The sequence below is a fragment of the Pogoniulus pusillus genome, chromosome 23 (assembly GCF_015220805.1).
Source record: "Pogoniulus pusillus isolate bPogPus1 chromosome 23, bPogPus1.pri, whole genome shotgun sequence".
Taxonomy (NCBI): Eukaryota; Metazoa; Chordata; class Aves; order Piciformes; family Lybiidae; genus Pogoniulus; species Pogoniulus pusillus.
The window spans coordinates 14,249,309-14,268,404 of NC_087286.1; the positions used below are offsets into that span (position 1 = coordinate 14,249,309).

Consider the following 19,096-nt stretch of genomic DNA (forward strand, 5'->3'; position numbering starts at 1 on the left):
TGGGGCTTTGTCATTGCCTTCAATGGAAATGCATCAGGTTCTTTCTCTGTATGGGGTGGATCTGCTATGTATTGCTTCCTTCATCACAGAAACAGCTACTTCAGGACCCCTTGAGTCGATCAGGCATTATTACTAAAGACACTACCATAAATCATATACTGTGTATGTCACCCACTTCCTATTCCATACAAAAAGCAGATTACACTGAGACTATACAAATATTACTAAAGAAAAGTAAAAGAGTGGGGCAGTCTGGGAGAACATAGTGACCATGTTTAGATTTTGACAGTTCCAACAATGCAAAAAGAGGAATTAGGCCTAGAAAAGACCTGATGAGCTTGTTGTCAAATTGGAAATGGAAGGAGAATGATAAGTGTGACGATTTGCCTTTGACACAGATGAAAACATTTGACTTTTTATAATCAGATAATCAGCTAATAAAGCCTTGGGCTGTGCTAATTTGTTGGAGTGGGATGTGTTTAGACAGGATGATGAACATGTTTTGATAAGGCATTTGTGAGATGGCACAGTCGTAATTCTGAGGAGTTTGGTAAGATATTTGAAAAGTCACTCTCACCATAACAATGTAGTCAGTGTGGAGATGATGTCAATGCAAATGTATCTGTTATCCAACCAATGGAATAAAGGATCTGAATGTGTCTTGCAATGCATGGCCATATGTAAATTTAAATAATGTATAAATCAGATGGCAAGCTTTATAAAAATACATGTATTTGCAGTGGTTTGTTGGAAAAGGGTTCTAAGAAGTGAAGGGAGAGATTAAGGATCATTTTGATGCATGTGGCTCTGTGTGGAAAAGAGGTGTAACATGAGAGGACAGGGTGAAAAATCATTGGGTGTGAGAGCCTGAGTAGGAGGATAAAAGATGCAGGAGATAAAAGGGTTGAGAGAGGAAAGATACAGACAAGTGAAAATGTATGTCTGATCTTAAAGATAAGGGTAAATAGCTTCAGTTCAGTACAGTAAGCAACAGGAAGCCAAGCAATGATTCATATGGCCAAACCAACAGGAGAGATGACACAGAAGCCTCATTTTGGATGCATTATTGGGGAAGATAAATGAAAGGAAAGCAAAACATCAGAGAGAAGGTATTGGGTTTGCATGGAAAGGTTTCAGTAGTGAGAAGGCTACAGGAGTGGCATCTGTAAGAAGCTGGTAGAGCCTCCCCTGTGTCTAATGGAGTCAATGTCAGCCAGCTCCAAGGTGGACCCAACCCTAGTCAAGGCCAAGCCCATAAGCAGAGGTGGTAGCATCTCTCTGGTAACATATTTAAGAGGATGGAAAAGTTGCTGCACAACAGCAACAGCAGTCAGAGAGAAGAATATGTGAGAAAAACAACCATGCAGACATCAAGGTCAATGAAGGAGAAGGATATGCATCAGGTGGTGGAGCAGAGATTCCCCTGTGGTCCATGGTGAAGACCATGGTGAGGCAGACGGCGCCCCTGAAGCCCATGGAGGTTTTCAGTGGAGCAGATATTCACCCACAGCCCATGAAGGACCCCATGCTGGAGCAGGGAGATGCACCCAAAGGATGCTGTGACCCCACAGGAAGCCCATGCTGGAGCAGGCTCCCAGGAGGATCTGTGGACTCATGAGGAGAGAGAAGTTCATACTGGATGACCTACACTGGAGTAGCCTGTTCCTGAAAGACTACATTCTATGGAAGGGACTCACAATGGTGCATTTCATGAAGCATTATAGACCATGGGTATGATCCATGTTGGAGAAGTTCATGGAGGACTATCTCCCATGGGAGGAACCCAACACTGGAGAGGAGGAAGAGTGTGAGGGGAAGGAGTAACAGAGACAAAGTGTGAGGAATTGACCACAATGACCATTCCCCATCTCCCTGCACTGCTGGTAGGGAGGAAATGGAAAAGGAAAAAAAAAACAACCAAAAAAAAACAGAAAGAGAGAGGGGAAAGATAAACCCAGGGAAAAGGGAGGAGAGAGGGGAAGATGGTCTTAATATTTGGTTTTGTTTCTCATTATCCTACTCTGATCTGATTGGTAAGAAATTAATTCTTACCCAAGCCGGGTTTGGTTTGCCTGTGACAGTAACTGGTGAGCAATCCCTCTCTGTCCATATCTCAATCCACAAGCCTTTGGTTATATTTTCACTTCACTCTCCATCTGAGAAGGGAGAGCAGTGGAGCAGTTTTGGTGGGTACTCAGCATCTAGTCGGAGTCAATCCATCACAGTTACAAGGACTAGACTATATATGAAAATATTAGTAGGTACTAGTCATAAAGCAAATACATTTCTGTTCCCCACTAAATATTGGTAGGAAGTCACCATTTTCAGGGAACAAAATTGCTCTGTTCTACTATTGTTAAAATGGGAAAAGTGGTTTTTTTTTTTCCTTTGGAATTCTAAGTTTTATATTACATGATGTAGCCCAGGGCATTTTTTTTTTTTATGGCTGAATTATAAAGTTATTGAGAAACAGGTTTATAACAGCAGTGCAGGGAATCTTCCAAAAAAAAAAAAAGCACTATAAGAACCAAGCCAAAGTATGAAGCAAAGATGGGTCTGAACCCAAACCCCAAAGATAGCGACTCCATTAACTTCTACATACATTGGATTCACATTCAGTCTTTGTTACACTAACTCAGCCTTGCCATAAAATCCCATTACTGATGTGAAAATGGAGAGCTGAACAAATGTGTGAGCAGTTGCAGGATCAGGACCTAAAATACCATGACTAAAATGTGAGAAGTGGATTATAAAAAGAGACTTCTGAATGTTTCATTTGATACCAGTTTATAGCCAAGATGATTAAAGATTAAATATTCTTCAGATAAATATATGTAAACCAAGAATAAAATGTCTTCACTCATCATTTCAGGGCAATTCATGCATGGAAGAAACCTGCATCTATATCTGAAGCAAGAGAGAAAAAAATGGATAGAAAAGCTAGACTACTGCCATGCACATTGTGATGGGAATAAATATATGTTCATGTACTATACTCTGCTGTATTTCCTAGACCTTGAGAATTCAACGGCAAAAATAAGACCCAATACAAAGTCCAAAGTACCCATAGAGTGATGAGGAAAGGACAAACTAGCCCTAACAGAAGCTATTCCTGCTCAGCTGTCTTTGCAACCTGGTGTGCATCTCTGTGCAAGACTAGGAACCACTGATATTTGAGACATGAGTATTGTGAAATAAACCTGGGTATACAGATTAGTGGCTTTAAGGTAAGCTCAGGTGATAAAAACAACCTTCATCATTAGCCTTACAATTTATCACATTGTATCAGCTTCACTAATGTACATGTTCTCCCTGCATTTAAGTGTTTAGCTTTTCTTTCAGAGAACACAATTTCTTTAAAATGCATTAGCTACTGACATATTGTGCCTGCATCTGTGGAAAATCACTGGTTAATCAAAAAACAAATGGATGTTGTGGTTGGTTGGTTGGTTGGTTGGTTGGTTGACTGGTTGGGTGCTTTGGAGCATCTTTAAAGCACACAACTGGGAGTGGGTATTTCCCTTCTACAGATCTGTAGAAATTACCTGGCAGGCAATGCTAATCCCAAAGAAAGAGAATCATCACTGTCATGCACTAAGTGTATTTTTTCATATGTGTGCTCCCTGGGTATTTGATTACTGTTTTTCACTTACAGAATTAATCTTGGCCTCTGAGACTCAGTTTTTAAAATATACTTCTGCAACTCAGAGAATCACAGAATAACAGAATATCTGTGGCTGGAAGAGACCATCAAGACTATCTAGTCCAACCTTAAACCCAGCATGGCAAGGCCACCACTAAACCATGTCTCTAAGCACCAGGTCTATATGCTGTTTAAATACCTCCAGGCACAGGAGGTATTTAAACAGCACTGCCCTAGGCAGACCATTCCAGTGTTTGATAACACTCTCTGTAAAGAAATATTTCCTAACATCCAGCCTAAACCTTCCCTGGTGCAGCTCGTAACCATTTCCTCTAGTCCTGTTGCTTGCCACCAGGGAGAAGAGGCTGCTCTCTCCTCTCTCCAACTTCCTTTCAGTTAGTGGTAGAACACGATAAGGGATCCCTTCAACCTCCTCTTCTCCAATAAGCTCCCACTAGAAGGTAGTTTCAGTTTCCAAAACCAAATATACTTTATTTTTAAACTTATACTCTCTCTCAGTCAGTCTCAGACTATGAGACTTCAGGACAAAAGCAACTTATCTCAAGGATTGTCCCGCAGCATCAGTTTTAGTAACCAGAAAGCACTGTTAGCTCTCCCCTTCCCCCTTCTTCTGGGAACTTCACTAAAGGAAAAAAATTAATAAAGGGGGCTTAATGTGCTACCCATAAAATATACATCTCAATCAATCAAGGAAATGCAGAAATGCTGCGCGTGATGAACCAGAGACTGCCTGAAGACAGAGAAATGAGACTGAACCCAATAACTCAGTCTGACTAGTTCCAGCCTGCCCAGTTTCCAGCCTGCCTGCAAACATGGGCATGGGCAGGAGCAAGGGCGAGGGCAGGGGCACAGGCAGAAACTAAGGAAGGAAAGAATGAAGTGTACAGAGAGTATAAAAGGATCAAACTGTACTTTAGTGCATGACATTACAGAATTGCAATCTCAAAAGAGATGGGGAATGTCTGGCAGAAGCTCAGAAAGTAGTGATGAGAGTGTGCAGTATGAAACTGGCAGACAGATTTCCTACGGACTTAATCTCCAGACTTCAGCTGACCTTAAAGTCAGGGCTTCAAAAGGGCAGTGAGGGAGAGTGAGAGTGGAAGGCTCAGACTTGGGGCTGGAGACAAAGGGATGGAGGAGGCTGAATCTGTGTATGATTTCTGAACACAGATGTAACACATTTGTAGTTAATCTGTGTGGCTGCAGACTTACAACTATGTTTGAAAACTATTTCAAACATAGTTATGTCTTTAGAGTGGACAGAGATTTACTGCTGCAGCTACACTTGGAGGATGACCCTGCCCTCAGCAAAGCCCAGCTCTTTTCCCTCTGCATCCTTCAGAAAGATTCCTTGTGGACTGTCCTCTATCAGGCCTTTTTCCTGATGAAGCATTGAGAGAGTTTGCCTCAGCTGCACAACAGTATCAAATTGTTTTCAAACTCTGCTCTGGGAGATACGAGTGGCTGACATCCACCACTGGCCGCAGGTCATTTTCCTAGTGCAGACCCATCTTCAGGGACCATTTAACACTGTTTCAGCTTTCAGCCTTGGAGCTCTTCCTCTAACCCCTACCCCAGCGACTGGATTGTCTCCACGCAGAGGGAGCTCGAAAGCTCTCCACATAAAAGCAGCAGACGGGTTCAGCTAGGTGATCGCTCCCTGGGTGCAGGGACAGCCTGTAAGGCAGGGCAATGGGGCAAGGAAGGGACAGGCCCATAGCTGGTGAGCATCAGACCATGCAGCCAAAGCAGCAGGACTCAGAGCCCACTGTGTTCCCGCTTTGTGGCTGTCCAGTGGTGCAAGAAGGGGTGGGGGGGGGGGTTGCTCAGAAGACACTCCCCAGTGGGGATTTCATGCCGCATAGCCTCCATGGGGAGCAGAGGTGGCCCTGAGGAAGTTCCTCAGCCCCAAGAGGCTTCATGACAGACAGACAGGCCGTGGGGGCAAAGTCACAGGAAAAGTGGAGAGAGGTGGGAATGCCAGCCAGAGTGGGTGAGACGGAGGTGGAAAGAGGGTCGGGAGCGAGAGGGTTCATGGAGGCCCTTAGGAAATGCAGACATGCAAACGGAACAAGGGTTGTGGCTAGCCTGTCACCTCAAGGCACCCCCACGGGGGCTCCTCACAACTCACCCCACACCAGCGCGGCCAGCAGCCCCTGGCGTCACAGGGGATGGAGGTATCCCGCTGAGGGACTGCAGGGACTCCGAGGGACACGCGTGGGGCCGGACGGTTGGTTGGCTGCACGCTCACACGAAACAAAAAGGGAGCGCTGGGCGGGGGAGCGGCAGCGCGGGAGGGAACGGGGCAGGGCGCCCCTGGGGCAGCGCAGCGGGCGCGGGCGCGGGCGCGGGCCGGCAGGTAAGCAGGGTGCGCGTGTCTGCGCGCGAGGCGGGGGCGACGGGGGCTGCTGCACGGGAGCGGACCGGGTCTGGCAGGGCAGGGCAGAGCTGCGCGGGGCCGCTCAGGGGTCCACGGGGTCGGCGGGGCGCAGGTGAGTACCTCCCGGATCGGGTCTACCTGCCGTGGAGGAGGAGGCCGCCTCTCCTGCCGCTTCTTTCCCTCAGCGCCCCCCCTTCCTCCCCCCCGGTCCCCCCCGCCCCGAGTCAGCCCCCGCCTCAGCTGGGTGTCAGGGCTGGGGCTTGCCGTGTTTGTTTGTTGGTTCTTCCGCGCTGCCGATGTCTTGGGGGGCTGAGGAGGAGGAGGAGGAGGAGGGCGGGGAGGAGGAGGGGACTGGGGCTTGGGAGACGGCGGCTCCTCGGCCTCTCTTATTGCCGCTGAGTTGCGCTCCTCTTCCTCAGGCTGCGAGCAGGAGCCGCCCGGGCGCTTCTCTCTCCCTGATCGGCCCACAGTCCCTGCCGCGGCAGCGCGCTCGCTCGCCTCCCGCCGGGGCAGGTGAGTGAGGAGCGCCGGGCACCGCCGCCCGGGGGCTGCCAGATCTTCGGGAGCCGCACCCGCGGGAGAACGGGGCAAGCGGGGGGACGCAGTTTGCCAAACTCCGGCGCCGGGCTGGTCTCTGCTCACGGCCGCTTTCCCTTCCTTCTCTCCGCAGAGCACCCCCGCCCCGTCTCCCAGAGCTCGCCCCGGCAGAGCGCTCCCGAGGTGCCTGCAGCCGCCAGGATTTTTGTCTGTCTTGTTTGTGTGTTTGTTGGGGTTTTGTTTTGCCTTTTTTTTCCCCCTTCTTGTTTTCATTTGGCTTTCTAGTCTCGCTGGGAATGGCAGGGACAGCAGTGCCTGGAACAAGTGTGAGGAAAGGGAGAGGGAGCCGGAGCTGAATGACAGGATGCGGTCGACTTGAGGCATAGAAAGAAGCCAGCGTCCCTCTGCCCCCGGGACTGCCCTTGCAGACCCCACTTTCTGTTCCTGACTCCAGCTGGAGGATTTAAGACCAAGGAAGAGTTGTACGTGGAGGGCATTTTTCGTTGGTTGTGTTTTGGTTTTGTTTTTTTTTTCCTTCCTTTCCCTGCTGTCGGAAAAGAAAATGGATTGGGGACTTCTCCTGCAGTGTGCAGCCCTCACCTTCACCCTCGCTAGGGCGCTGCGAAGCGGTAAGTGTCACGGGGGGACGTCAGATATGAGCCCGGGCAAGCAGCTGCGTGGCTAGGCTCCAGAGCTGCCGGAGCCTGTGGGGAGACGGGGTCGGCACCGGCCTGAGCCCGGCTGAGGAGAACTTTCTGCTGGGGAAGGGAGCGGCAGAGGATCGCCAGCCCTGGCCTTGCCTTCCGAGTTTTATTTTCTGATCTTTAGCGTGGTTGTATAGAGCTGGCTGCTTGTTCTCACTAGACCAGGACAGCCAATTACATTAATAATGTTTCCTCCCATAGGCAATTAAATAAGTCTCGCCTTCAGTATCTGAAAGATAATGAACGCTTTAAAGGGAAGGCTTTCTTACCACCTCTTTCTTTTCCCAAAGCATAGGATTTAGGTTATCGTGCACTTCACTAGCTGTGTGTGTACCTGTGGGCAGTCTTTAAGCAGAGAGCTCTCTAGCTTACCCCTTCCCCAAGTCTGCAGTTTACATCCAACTTGCTCAGTGCCAAGAGAGCAGCTAAGCTTTTCTATGAAGAAAGAGATCCCGTAACAAATGACTGATGTAGCTAGTGTAGTATCAGGCAGCCCTTGAAAACACAACTAATTAGAAGCAGCGTGCTCCTCCTTCCTCGAACAATGCCAGGGCACCGTGACTATTTCGCTGCATGATGCGTTTTTAAAGACAGTCTAATTGTTGAACTGCTTGATGTTTAGCTCTCACACATGAAACAGCTCGTGGGAGCTTTCCTTCCCTGATAAATCCTGAGCAATTATTATTAACTAATTATCAAATATTTACTTTTGCCTGGCTGGGTTTTCAATCAAAGTAATTAAAAGAAGAGAGCACCCTCCACTTGTGCTGGTATATTGTTTTAATAAGGGACCACAAGTGGAGTGTGGTGGAAGAGAGTATTAAAATCGCATGTTTTATGATGGAAGTTAATCTCTTTCCCAATATGTTTTGAGGAGGCTGCTTAATTTAATCAGGATGAGCTGCCTCCTCTAGCGCTGTGGTGCAGGAGTGAAGGCACTAGAGGCGTGTGCCAAGCCTGGTTTGGAGATGCTCTGAGAGGCACACTTTGCTCACCCCCTGCCCAGACCAGATGAGGGATGCAGCCAACTGCCTCCCTGACTCCTACATAAACTAGGACTGCCTCTAGTCCTGCAGTCTCTGAGGGGTGGGAAAGGGCCACCCTGTGCTCTTCTTGATCATTTCTTACCATTACAAGAAGCAGAGAAGGGTGGGTTGATGAGCCTCCACCATGAGCAGTTAATGTGGTGGCCCTGCTGGAGTAACCAAGGCCATTAACCTCTGTAACCTACCAGACCTACTAATGCCACCTCCACCTACATGCAGTACTAGTGTCCATTAAATTAATTCATTAACCTTATTTAGAACTAATGGTCCAAAGTCATTAGAAACTGCTCTTCTTAATCAAGTGTGAGAGAGATTGCACAGAGCCAGGGAGTCTAGCAGACCACATTATCTTATTACACTGTCACTTTCCCAGAAGTCGCAGATTAAGGAGCGCTGGTGGTAGTGAGTCCACCTCAGCGTCCTCTAAAGTGACTCTGTGAAGTGACTAGAAGCAGCACTGCTTTATTTCAGGCATTTAACAGATGCCAGACTCTTGCCATGTTGTTTGCAGGGCTGGAGTGGGCTTAATGAGACAGGATCACTTTCTGAGTGTGCTTATACAGAGAGGAAAAGGCAAGATTCCCTGAGAGCCCCAGACAGCGGATTAGCAAGATCATCAGTGACAGCTTTTTGAGCTTTGAGCTGCAATGCCTTTTGTTCTGGTCAGAGGAAAACAACCAATTTTGCAAACACAAAGCAGAAATAAATAATATGATAGCTTTTACCAGTAACATGCTTACAAATATCTGTGTTTTTAACCATACAGCTGAGTATATATCATCTCCTTCCCTGCTAATTTATGGCAAATAATTTCTGTAAAGACTGTAGCTTTATGCATTTTTGATGTGCACTTCCTCTTTCCCTTCCATTTGACCTGTTTTTCCCACAATAAAATCTTGTTACACTTATAAATTCATTCTGAGAGCAAGGAATGCCATTTTGCTTTCACAGGGAATGTATTAGATACAGACCTGCAGCCTGCATAGACCATTATTGGGATGTAGTAATATGTAGTCTTGGTTTTTAGTGTAGACATTCTTCCTGTCTGTAGTTTACTGTCATATTTTATTGCTCAAAATTAAACAATCAGTGTGTGGATAAAGTTCTTCCTCCCTGAGTGCCTATACAAAGAAATCCATAATAGTAAAAAAGTGATAGCACAAACCTGTACTGGACAGTGAAGTGAGTGACTGTTTAGGTTGGATTGGATTTTTTCTTATAAACCTTAACATGCAATCCTGACAATGCTGGCCAAAGGAGTGAGAAGCAACAGCATACCACATTTCACGGCCACACTTGGTGATGCTGGAAACTTTCTGCAACTGTTTTGGTATTGGGAGTAAATCTTTGTTGTTGAGAGGAGGAAGGGATGGAGACAAGAGGAAAGGATGTTGTTATGCTCCATTACTTTGATGCAGTCTCCAAGCATGAACAAACTTCCTTGAAGGAATAAATAGTGGATGATTTCGGCCTCACTAAAACCACTTTGTTCTCTGCTACCCTGGGTTTGAAGATCACAGATAGTTTCAACCTGTCTAGATTTATGGACTGATAAAACAAAAGGAGGGTCTGCTGTGAATCAGCTTGGATGCACCAGCACAATCCCAGTGGTCAGTGACACAGACCAGGCTTATCTCATAGCTGGGCAGGGGGTCAAATGACATTCTTCTAGTTCTGCTCCCAGCTTTCCTTTAAAACTTCGTACTTAATTAAGATGATTATACTTTTTGGAGACAGTTGTGTCTTAGAGACCAGCCGACTTTAACGGTGTTGTGAGGACGCGAGGTTTTAACAGTGCAAGGGGTGCTGTTTGCTCAGGGTGGAGAGCTTTTTTAAAGGATTTTGTTTCAGAGTGGTTTTTCTGCTGCTACCTGCTGCCTGTCTAACTGCTGGACTCGGGGATGGGCATGGACATGCAGGCCGCCTCCCTTCTGTAAAATGTGGCAGAGATGCCTTTGCCTTAAAGGCATAAGGATAGTCGTTTAACGAAGGCTACAATTCCCCGCCCCCCCTCCCCGAACCCCGCGTTCCCACGACCTCGTGTGGTTGGCTGCTGCCGCGGGCTGAAACCGGCTACTTGCTGAGGAGGTGGAAGTGAACTGTTTGCTTTCCCTGCAGATAAATGTGGCGACACGATCAAGATTTTAAGCCCCGGGTACCTCACCTCTCCCGGCTACCCGCAGTCCTACCACCCCAGCCAAAAATGCGAGTGGCTGATCCAGGCCCCGGAGCCCTATCAGAGGATCATGATCAACTTCAACCCGCACTTCGACCTGGAGGACCGCGACTGCAAGTGAGTACTGCGGCGCTGCGCTGCGGAGCGCCACGGCGCCACCTGCCGGCCCGCGGCCGCGCCGCGGCATCCTGGGCGGTTCGCGGGGCTCCGGAGGTACACGCTGGCTTCCACGGGCTCTGTGGCGCTCCGGAAAGATCGGCGGGGTTCAGGGTGGATTCGCTAGGTGCCGGGGGATCCACGTGGATCCCCTGGCTCCCTGGGGGGATCCGCGGGCTCCGGCTCGATCCGCCTCACCGCCGCACCCGCGGCTCGGTGTCTGTCGAGGGGCTGCGAATGGTGTTAGCTGTGGTAAAACGCAGGAGCTGCTCAGTAGAGCATCCCTCCTGTCCCGGGTAGGGAGGAGTTTGAAAGACCTTTGCAACTTTCTGAGCTTCGTAAAGTATATTCGAATTCTGTCTGATGGGAAAGGCAAGTGGATGATGGTCGTGATGCGTGTCATGGGGATGCTGTTCACGTGAGGCACTGTTGGGTTTGTTGGCCTGATTGCTTCTTTGACTAAATTTCTTAGAGTTTTGGAAAACAGTCCTTTTTCTTTTTTCATTTTTTTTTTTCCCCCCCACACACAGCTACATAACAGCCCTTGGCAGAAACGGCCAATTTATAAACTGCAAAATCCTCTTAATGTGAAGTTAGTCTGGCAGTAGTCACCCATTAAGGGGCAGTGGGCTGCAGGACTGATAGTCATATTTCCCCCTTTCTCCCTTTGATGATGACTTCTAGCCAGTAGCTCCTCTTTCCCCTCTTCCTGCTCTGCAGCAGTGCCTTGAGCAGAGGAAGGGACAGAGGAGGTTACCCTGTCTTCTCTGTGCTTGTATTCCCTTGACCATTTATTTACAGAAATCAGAAGGGTGCAGAGGCTCCCAGAAGCTCTTCTCCACTTTTCCCTAGATGTGTAAACCATATAGCTTGCACAAGGCAACACAGAGCCAGATCATTCTGCTCTCCAGCATGCCCTCTAAATTCAGCCTGTTTGTTTCATGAAGAAAATCCTTTAGCAATTCATTATTTTAAAATTTCTTGAATATCATGGTTTTTTTTATCTCCTGACAACTGCAAGAGACAGTTCTTGGTCGTTATAATGTTACCAGCCAAGGCTTTCTGTGCATGTCCGAAACATTAAGCTCAATAGCCATTGGTGTTTGGCATTGCAAAGGAATATTCAGGATTTTACTGGATTTGATCCAGTTAAATTATGCTCAGCATTGTCAGGAGTGGCTGTAACAGACCATGAGGTTGGTGCCTTGGCCTTGAAAAAGAGAGCAACTGTACTCAAGTGCTTCATTTTTTGCCATGCATGTTTTTGTTCCTATTGTTTAATAAATCAATTGCTTAGATCACAACTATTGATATGCCTTTAAAAGTAAGTTCTTTAACGATGCAGTGTGGTGCTTAGTTGCTTTTTGTTTTGGTTGCTGTTGTTGTTTCTGGGTTTTTTAAATAATCTCTTATAACATAGAAAAACTCTGAGATCATAAAACTAAACTGACTCTTTGTTATAATGAGGCTTTTAGTGTGGTGTTGGAACTGCAGCTCATGCTCATGCCATATGTTCACACTCTGACTTCCCATTCTTTAATTTTTAATTTGTTGTACTCAGGCAATGATTTTGTTCCCTGTGTCTTCTTGATGCAGGCTTTGCTTTCTTTTGGTAGGACAGTGCTCATGTTTTAAAAAGTTTTTCTGTCTCTCTTTGACTTGTAGAGATTAGGAAATTAAATGAAGCATATTTCAGCATCAAAACCTTTCTGTCCCTTCCTAGAATACATGTTTTTCCAACACTGTAAAACCAACATGGTCTTTGACAGCAGTAAAGTGGTGTGCAGCATACAATTATTTGAGGAACAAGTAATCTTTGTGGCATAGTGTTGTGCTCAACAGTGCTAGACTGAGCTGAATTTGATCCAGGGAAGGAATTGACTCCCTCCCTCTGTTACTCCTTTCTCAATATTCATTGTCCACTCTCCCCTCTGCATTATTCCTTTCTCTGAAAGGGAGCCTAGTGCAGTAATGAGATGGTAGTGGGCACAAGGAGGTCTCTAAACAGGGTTGTTTGCATTGTCTTTGCGATGGGGGTGACTTTGCTGTTATTTGGTCTATGGTGAAATGCTAATGTTCAAGCCTATGTTAAATCACCTGCTATTTAGCTTATATTTAAAATTGCTTTTTTTAACTTGAGAGGGGTTGGATTTGTGCCATGAAAAAAACTTAGGACCAAAATAATAGAAAACTGTTTCAGCAACAGGAATTTGTCAACAGTCTCTCTGGTTTGCAATTTCAGTGTCTGCTTACAAAATTCACATTCCTTGTTGCAAACATTGGATACAAGAGGAGATTAATGCAATAAAACACAGCACAAGGGTTTTTATGTCTGATTTTGTAGATAAGTACATTTTGATTTCATAATATACTTAGTTTATTAGCAACTCAGTTTGCAATCTACAAATGTGCAATTTATGTTACACTCTAGTTTATTGAAAGGTTTAGCACTGGAAATTAATAAGCACTTAAATATGAACTGCAGATAGAAAATGAGAGATAGGGGAATTGTGTCTGGGAACAAAAAATGCCCCATACAATTAGAGCAGACTAGAGGAAAAGATTAGCTTGCTGGCCTAGCTCCCAAAATCCTCTTTATAATGCTGTTCATTGCATCTTAGACCTTAGTTAGCGTTGAAAACAACTTTAATAACAAGGACCTCCTGAGCCCAGGGAGGGAAACAATGTGCCTTTGGAAAGGGTACCTTCTTGTTCTATAGTGCCAACAAGAAAATCAAAAAGCCTTATCTAACTTTTAAAAATATTACTCTATACAGAGGGCTGGATGTACTGAAATGTAAAACTGGTGAAAGGTTGATTCTCTGACGAGAGTCAAAAGCAGCAAATTTCATCATGAGCTATACTGAAACTGTTCCCAGTTAGTCTCTTTGTGTGTTAGAGTTTGGAATTAATTTTTAAAGCATGCCCTTGATTTACCTTGATTTATTATTCCGTGCTTTAATGAATAAGTGTTTCTCAAATGACTCCTCATAAAATCACATATGTATGATTTTCTGAGGATCAGAACCGTTTGAGTTGTTTTAAATTTCAAGCAAACATCGTGAAAATTCCTGCTTCTCTGGAGCCATTCCAAGGGACTCAACTTTCACAGTTTTGAAGAATAAAGATAGGCAAATAATTAAAATATGTTCACACAAGCTAGATTCATCTAATGAAAAAAAAAGCTTCTAGCCAGAACTACTGAACCAGCATAATGGAAATACAGGATCTTGACGGGAAATATACAATCATGTCAACCACAGATTGTTATCAGGGACATACATAATGAAAAAATACACAGTCTCTTTCTGACTTTTAACTTTAAAGAGTGTTATGCCTGTTCTTCAGAGGGCCAAGAAACAGAAATTGTGGTTATACTTCAAGAGAAAAGCCATTTCTGTTTGCTGTTTTGCCTTTTCTCAAGCAAGCCCCAGTAATAGCCATGCATTTTTGGAGTCAGGAAGATGACTAAAATGAGTAGAAGAGACAAAACATATGGCTGCATATTAGTTAAAATGCTTCAGTGTTTGTTGCATGTGGTAAATGCTTTTCAGCACTTAGTGCAAGCTGTACAAGCCTGGTGTTGCTGAAGTGTCCTACTGTGTAAATGTAGCCATCTTGAATCTAGTAAAACTTTATACCTAGATAATAAACAAGAATGTCACTGATACAGTACTTTGAATTTATGGAGCTTTTCCGTTTTCCCAGCAATGCACACTATCAGCATGATAATTTATAATGGTTTGTGACAAATGTTGCTGAGCAAAGAGGTGTGTGGTTACATTCAGATCAGATGTCATTACCTAGGGAGCAATAAAAATTTCACAGACACTAGGTTAAAAACATTAAGAAAATGAATGTGAAGCTTCAGAAGAAAAGGGCTCAAGAAAGGTGGAGGGTTGGGTAGAAAAAGCCCAATAGTGGTTTCCTTACTGACAAATTATTGACTTTGTTGCCAGACCTGACTGTATTGTTTTACAAAGTTTTCATGGATATACACACAGCACAATTGTCTTATTTGCCTTCATTTATAGACACAGAAAGCAAATATCCTTCTTTGACAATTATAGAGTGTTTAAACCATGCTGTCCTATCTCTTGGAATGGAAAAATGGCCCATTTTTGAAACATTCCAGTCATAGAAGGAGAGATGTCATAGATAATTACTCTGTACTTTGCATTTACCAGGGATTAGTTACACTGATGGGATTAGAATTGTATAGAAATTGCGGTCAGTTATAGAACACAGAGTAAGAAATACCTGTGATTGCTTATATAGATGGAAACATCTCCTCCAGATCATTCAGCAATAAAGAAGGCATTGCTGTCTAATGCTACAGAGTGGAAGTGCAGCACCACAGAACTCCTGTAGACCTTAATGACATTAGAAATTCATCCATCCTTTTTATTTCTAAATAATGTCAGTGGATTTATGCTATAAATCTGTAGGTATAACAAACAGGCTGGTAAAATAAACAGGAGCAAGGCAAGCCATGGCTCAGCCTTTCTTTGGTTTCTGCAAAGTTTAAGCTTTCATTTACTTTTGTCTAAATCCTGGTTCCTGTTCTCCCATGCAGCAAGATCTGCTTTGTGCAGACTTTGTGCTTCATGTTTCTTTCATGCAGACGCAGTTTGAGTCCTTCGGGTTGAGCTGATGAGAGTTAAAGGAGCCTCAGATGGCTCTGTGGCTACTGTGGTAATTCAGTGGTCTCATCCTAGCTGCCCACCCAGAGAGCTGCCTGTAAAGAACATCTCTGGGCTGTCCATCAAGCCTTGCCTGTCAGAAGTGTTCTATCAATGGCCACAAATGTGAGAGCTGCTTTCTGACAGGCCAGAGGTGCTGCTAGAGCCTGACTCCAGGCTTATTATCCCTGCACTACTCCCACAAACTGCACCAAGGACCTCTCAGGTGTAATGGAGGGTTTGAGTCCAACATAGCCTGATGTGGTTGGAAACAATGGAAATTTAACCCTCCACTTCCACAAGGCTACCTCCTGTTACTCTTTAAGGTTGTGAGGAAGGCCCTGTAGGACAGGTTTATGATTCTATCAGTTGTTTTCATGGCAAGTGTCAGTCAGAGCTTCCTATTTCTCTCTCCCTTCACTGCTCTTGTATGAGGTGATTGCAGCCAGGAGTGTGAGGTAGGCAATAGGACTAACAGGTCCTTCAGAGCTGTGAGAGGCAGGAACTCGATGTGCCCAGAGAAGTCTGAAGAAGCCAAGGCCTCTGAGCTTTGGAAGTAAATACAGTTTTAATACCCTGGGCATCAGCATTGAGCCTTTAGTGATTTGCCTCAGGAAAAGGTACCCAAGAGAGACAGAATCCCCCGCCCCCCCATTCTGAGGACAGCTGGAGGACATCCATGCTCCCCAGTCTGCTCTGTTTGGAACTAATTAAATCATCCAGCCCACACACCTTAAACCACTCCACTATGTGCTTCCCTCAGTCAAAGCCCTGTGAGTGGGATGTGGTGCCCAGCACTGATCTGCTGGAAAAGCTGTACCTGGGCCAAAGGGTTGGCAGGTCTCTGTTGCCTCTGTTGAAAATTTCTCCCTCAAAAGCTGTTTGGGGTTAATGAGAGACTATTTGAGACTACTATAGGGATGAAGGGAACCATTCTTCATTCTAACCCCAAAAGAAGAAATGTTGGCATAGTTCAGGATAAGTCATTAGTGTGGATTTGGGGGACATGACATCTCATGTTTCTGGGTGCATTTTGAGGGCATTTTTCTACTTTATATAATGCACACAAAAGGCTTTCTCAGGCAGTGTGCTGCTGGGCTCCAGCAGCTCTGCTGGTGGTCACTGTTGCTTGATAGGCCCTGGAAAGCTACAGTAAACCATACCAAGGAAAGGAGTCAGCCCAGAGCCTGTGCAAGATACAGGAAGCAAAAACCACTTGTTGCAATAGACATGGAATATGTAACCATGCAGACACATGCACACAGTCACACACCAAAATGATGCCTCTTTTCTTAACTTAAAGATTCTGGAGCATGAAAGTACATAGAAGTCTGTGCTCTTTGCTACAGAATTCAGCATGTACTTGCACACGAGTATCAGATGCAAGCATCCAAAGATAATGCTGTCTTTTTATTGTGCCTTAGAGACTAAATTTGGAAGTTATATTTGTTTTCAGTGTAACAAGCTGACTCTTTTGTTGTTTATCCAGACAGTTAACTCTTGTGAAAGTTTCTATTGTCAAACTGTTTAATAGTTCTTTCTTTCAGAGTAGTGATTTGGGTTTGAGTTTTCTCAGGAAAGGTGTTAGGGAAAGCATGACCCAACTGCTTGGTCATAGCTAGGGAGTTTGTGCTGGTCTGCATTCAGGACTGAGGTGTCTGAACTAAGGATTCTATGTATAGGTGCAATCCTTGGCACAGCAGAGCCTCAACTGCGGTCTCTGTGTCATAGCACATTAAAATTATAATAGCAGTCATGTGAGGTGTTTCTATTAATCCAGGTAGTTAACTGTGGGGACAATTCTGCCTTGATGTGCTATAATTAGATACCTTTCAGACAGGAAAAGATCCAAGAATCAGATACAGATTTCCATGAGCCTTCATCCTTTCTGTGGACAGTGGTAGACAAATGCAGAAGAGCGAGCTGAGCCTTTTCTCAATTGAAACCCAGAGTCAGCACTAGCCCCACAAAACACTCAATGGGTTTGCAGTCAACACCACCCTGCTCTCTGCTCCTCTCTCCAATGCTGATGTAATTAAACCAAAAAATCTTATGTATTGCTGAGAATTAGTTTCTTAATTATAGCTTATTGCAAGCTACTACATTGGATCATAATTTGATAATAATGATATAAGGATTTTTATACAGCTGATGTAAAAGCAAATTCAATTATTTCTTCTGTAGTATTTCCAAAGAATGAAATTATGTCTGCAAACAGGATATACATGCACTCACATGTGTATGTCTAGACTTAAATATTGCACAGAACTGCTTGGATGTAAGCATATTTGTTAGTGTACTTCTTTAAGACTGTGCTTACATACACAGGACTCTGCAGATAGTATAGATTTCCTAGTTTATGTAGAAGTTCCTAAAGTAAATCTACTAATTAAAGTGCTAATACCCATCTTAAGGATGATAATTAGATATAAAGAGAAAGAGACAGGATTAGTGTTCAGATCATGTTCCAAATGCCTCTTAATTGGGTGTTTGCAATCAATCCTGATTGCAAGAGGCAGTGGTTTGGCAGACTGAAAAATGGAAAAGGCTTAGCCCTACTATTTCCCTGTTAGTTGAGTTGGCCATAGTATCGAGGTCAGGACCCAGTGTCAAACAAGGTAATTTTGTCAGCCTTAGCTGACATCCTCATAAAATGTATACAAATCTTTTCTAATTACATTTGTTTAAACTTTCTCAAGCTAGGGAGTTATTTTTATGCAGCATCTGAAAAAAAGTGTTTTCAAGTGAACCATAGAAAAGACTTTGTTCTTCTGGCCTCCATCCACCACTGACTTCTGAAATCAGGTCTGAGTTCACTGTGGGGCTTTCATTGCATTGACCTTGGCACTTTTCTCACCAAGCCACAGGTTTCCATTACAAAACCACACAGCTTGGTATAATGATTATTTCTTTATCCCCAGTAACCAAACAATTTTTTAAACAAGGTGACAGATTTCCCTCTTGCACTGTGGGAAGCAAGCACCTGGCCATTTCCAAATAGAGTTTTAATGAACTTCCTGAAGGAGATTTGAGAGAAGTTTAATAAGTCACCTGCCAGCTTTTTGGGAGCATAGGTCACCTGCCTTTCTGTAGGAATTCACCAAAATGTGAGAACAACTCCCTTCCCAAGTCCTAAACTTCCATGGAGGAAATTGATTTTCATGGGCAATATCAAAGTTTCTGAAATTGTTACCCTCACCAAAAAAAAACTGAATTTCTGATTGTTTCTCACACGTAAGGTACTGTGACACTCTGTGGTCCAGAAAGCTGCCTGTGAACTGGGCCATTTCGACAAGAGGGGGTTGTGCATATTTAGCCTCCCCTTGCATGTTAGCAGCATTACAACAAGTGTTTTACGTAATGCTATCAACTGAACAATTTAGATGGCTCAAAAGGTCCATTGAGAAAATATCTCCAGTGGTGTAAGAGGCACCCATCTGATGGGATGATTTCTTCCAAAAGAAGCTATGCACATCCCAGAAGCACAATAACCAGCTCTTGTGCATGAGAAATGGGGCGGCTGTTGCCCTCTGTGCTGATGTGGAGCTGCAATGGCCACATGTCTCATGCCTCCCCAAATACACATGGGCTGACCTTCACGCTGCACAGAGTCTGCTTTAATCCCTTCTTTACGTTCCCTGCAGCTTGGGCTCCATTGCACATTTGCATCATGCCCACATGTGAAGACACAGCCCAGCAGAGCTGTGGAGTGGGAGGGGGGTTGGAGCACCCTGCTGCAGAGTAGGGGCAC

The 19,096-nt window shown here is 44.8% G+C and overlaps 1 protein-coding gene across 4 annotated transcripts in view; it reads left to right on the forward strand.

Moving 5' to 3' along the window:
* The first annotated feature begins 6,403 nt into the window (after positions 1-6,403).
* NRP1 (neuropilin 1) overlaps positions 6,404-19,096 on the forward strand; it is a 116,268-nt gene continuing 103,575 nt past the window's right edge. For 3 of the 4 annotated variants that reach the window (XM_064162607.1, XM_064162608.1, XM_064162609.1), the window contains exons 1-3: positions 6,404-6,557; positions 6,715-7,210; positions 10,450-10,624. In XM_064162607.1, coding sequence (XP_064018677.1) covers positions 7,144-7,210; positions 10,450-10,624 — 242 coding nt within the window. In that variant the 5' untranslated portion in view covers positions 6,404-6,557; positions 6,715-7,143. The remainder of the gene's footprint in view (positions 6,558-6,714; positions 7,211-10,449; positions 10,625-19,096) is intronic. The other variant, XM_064162610.1, reaches the window with a different exon arrangement.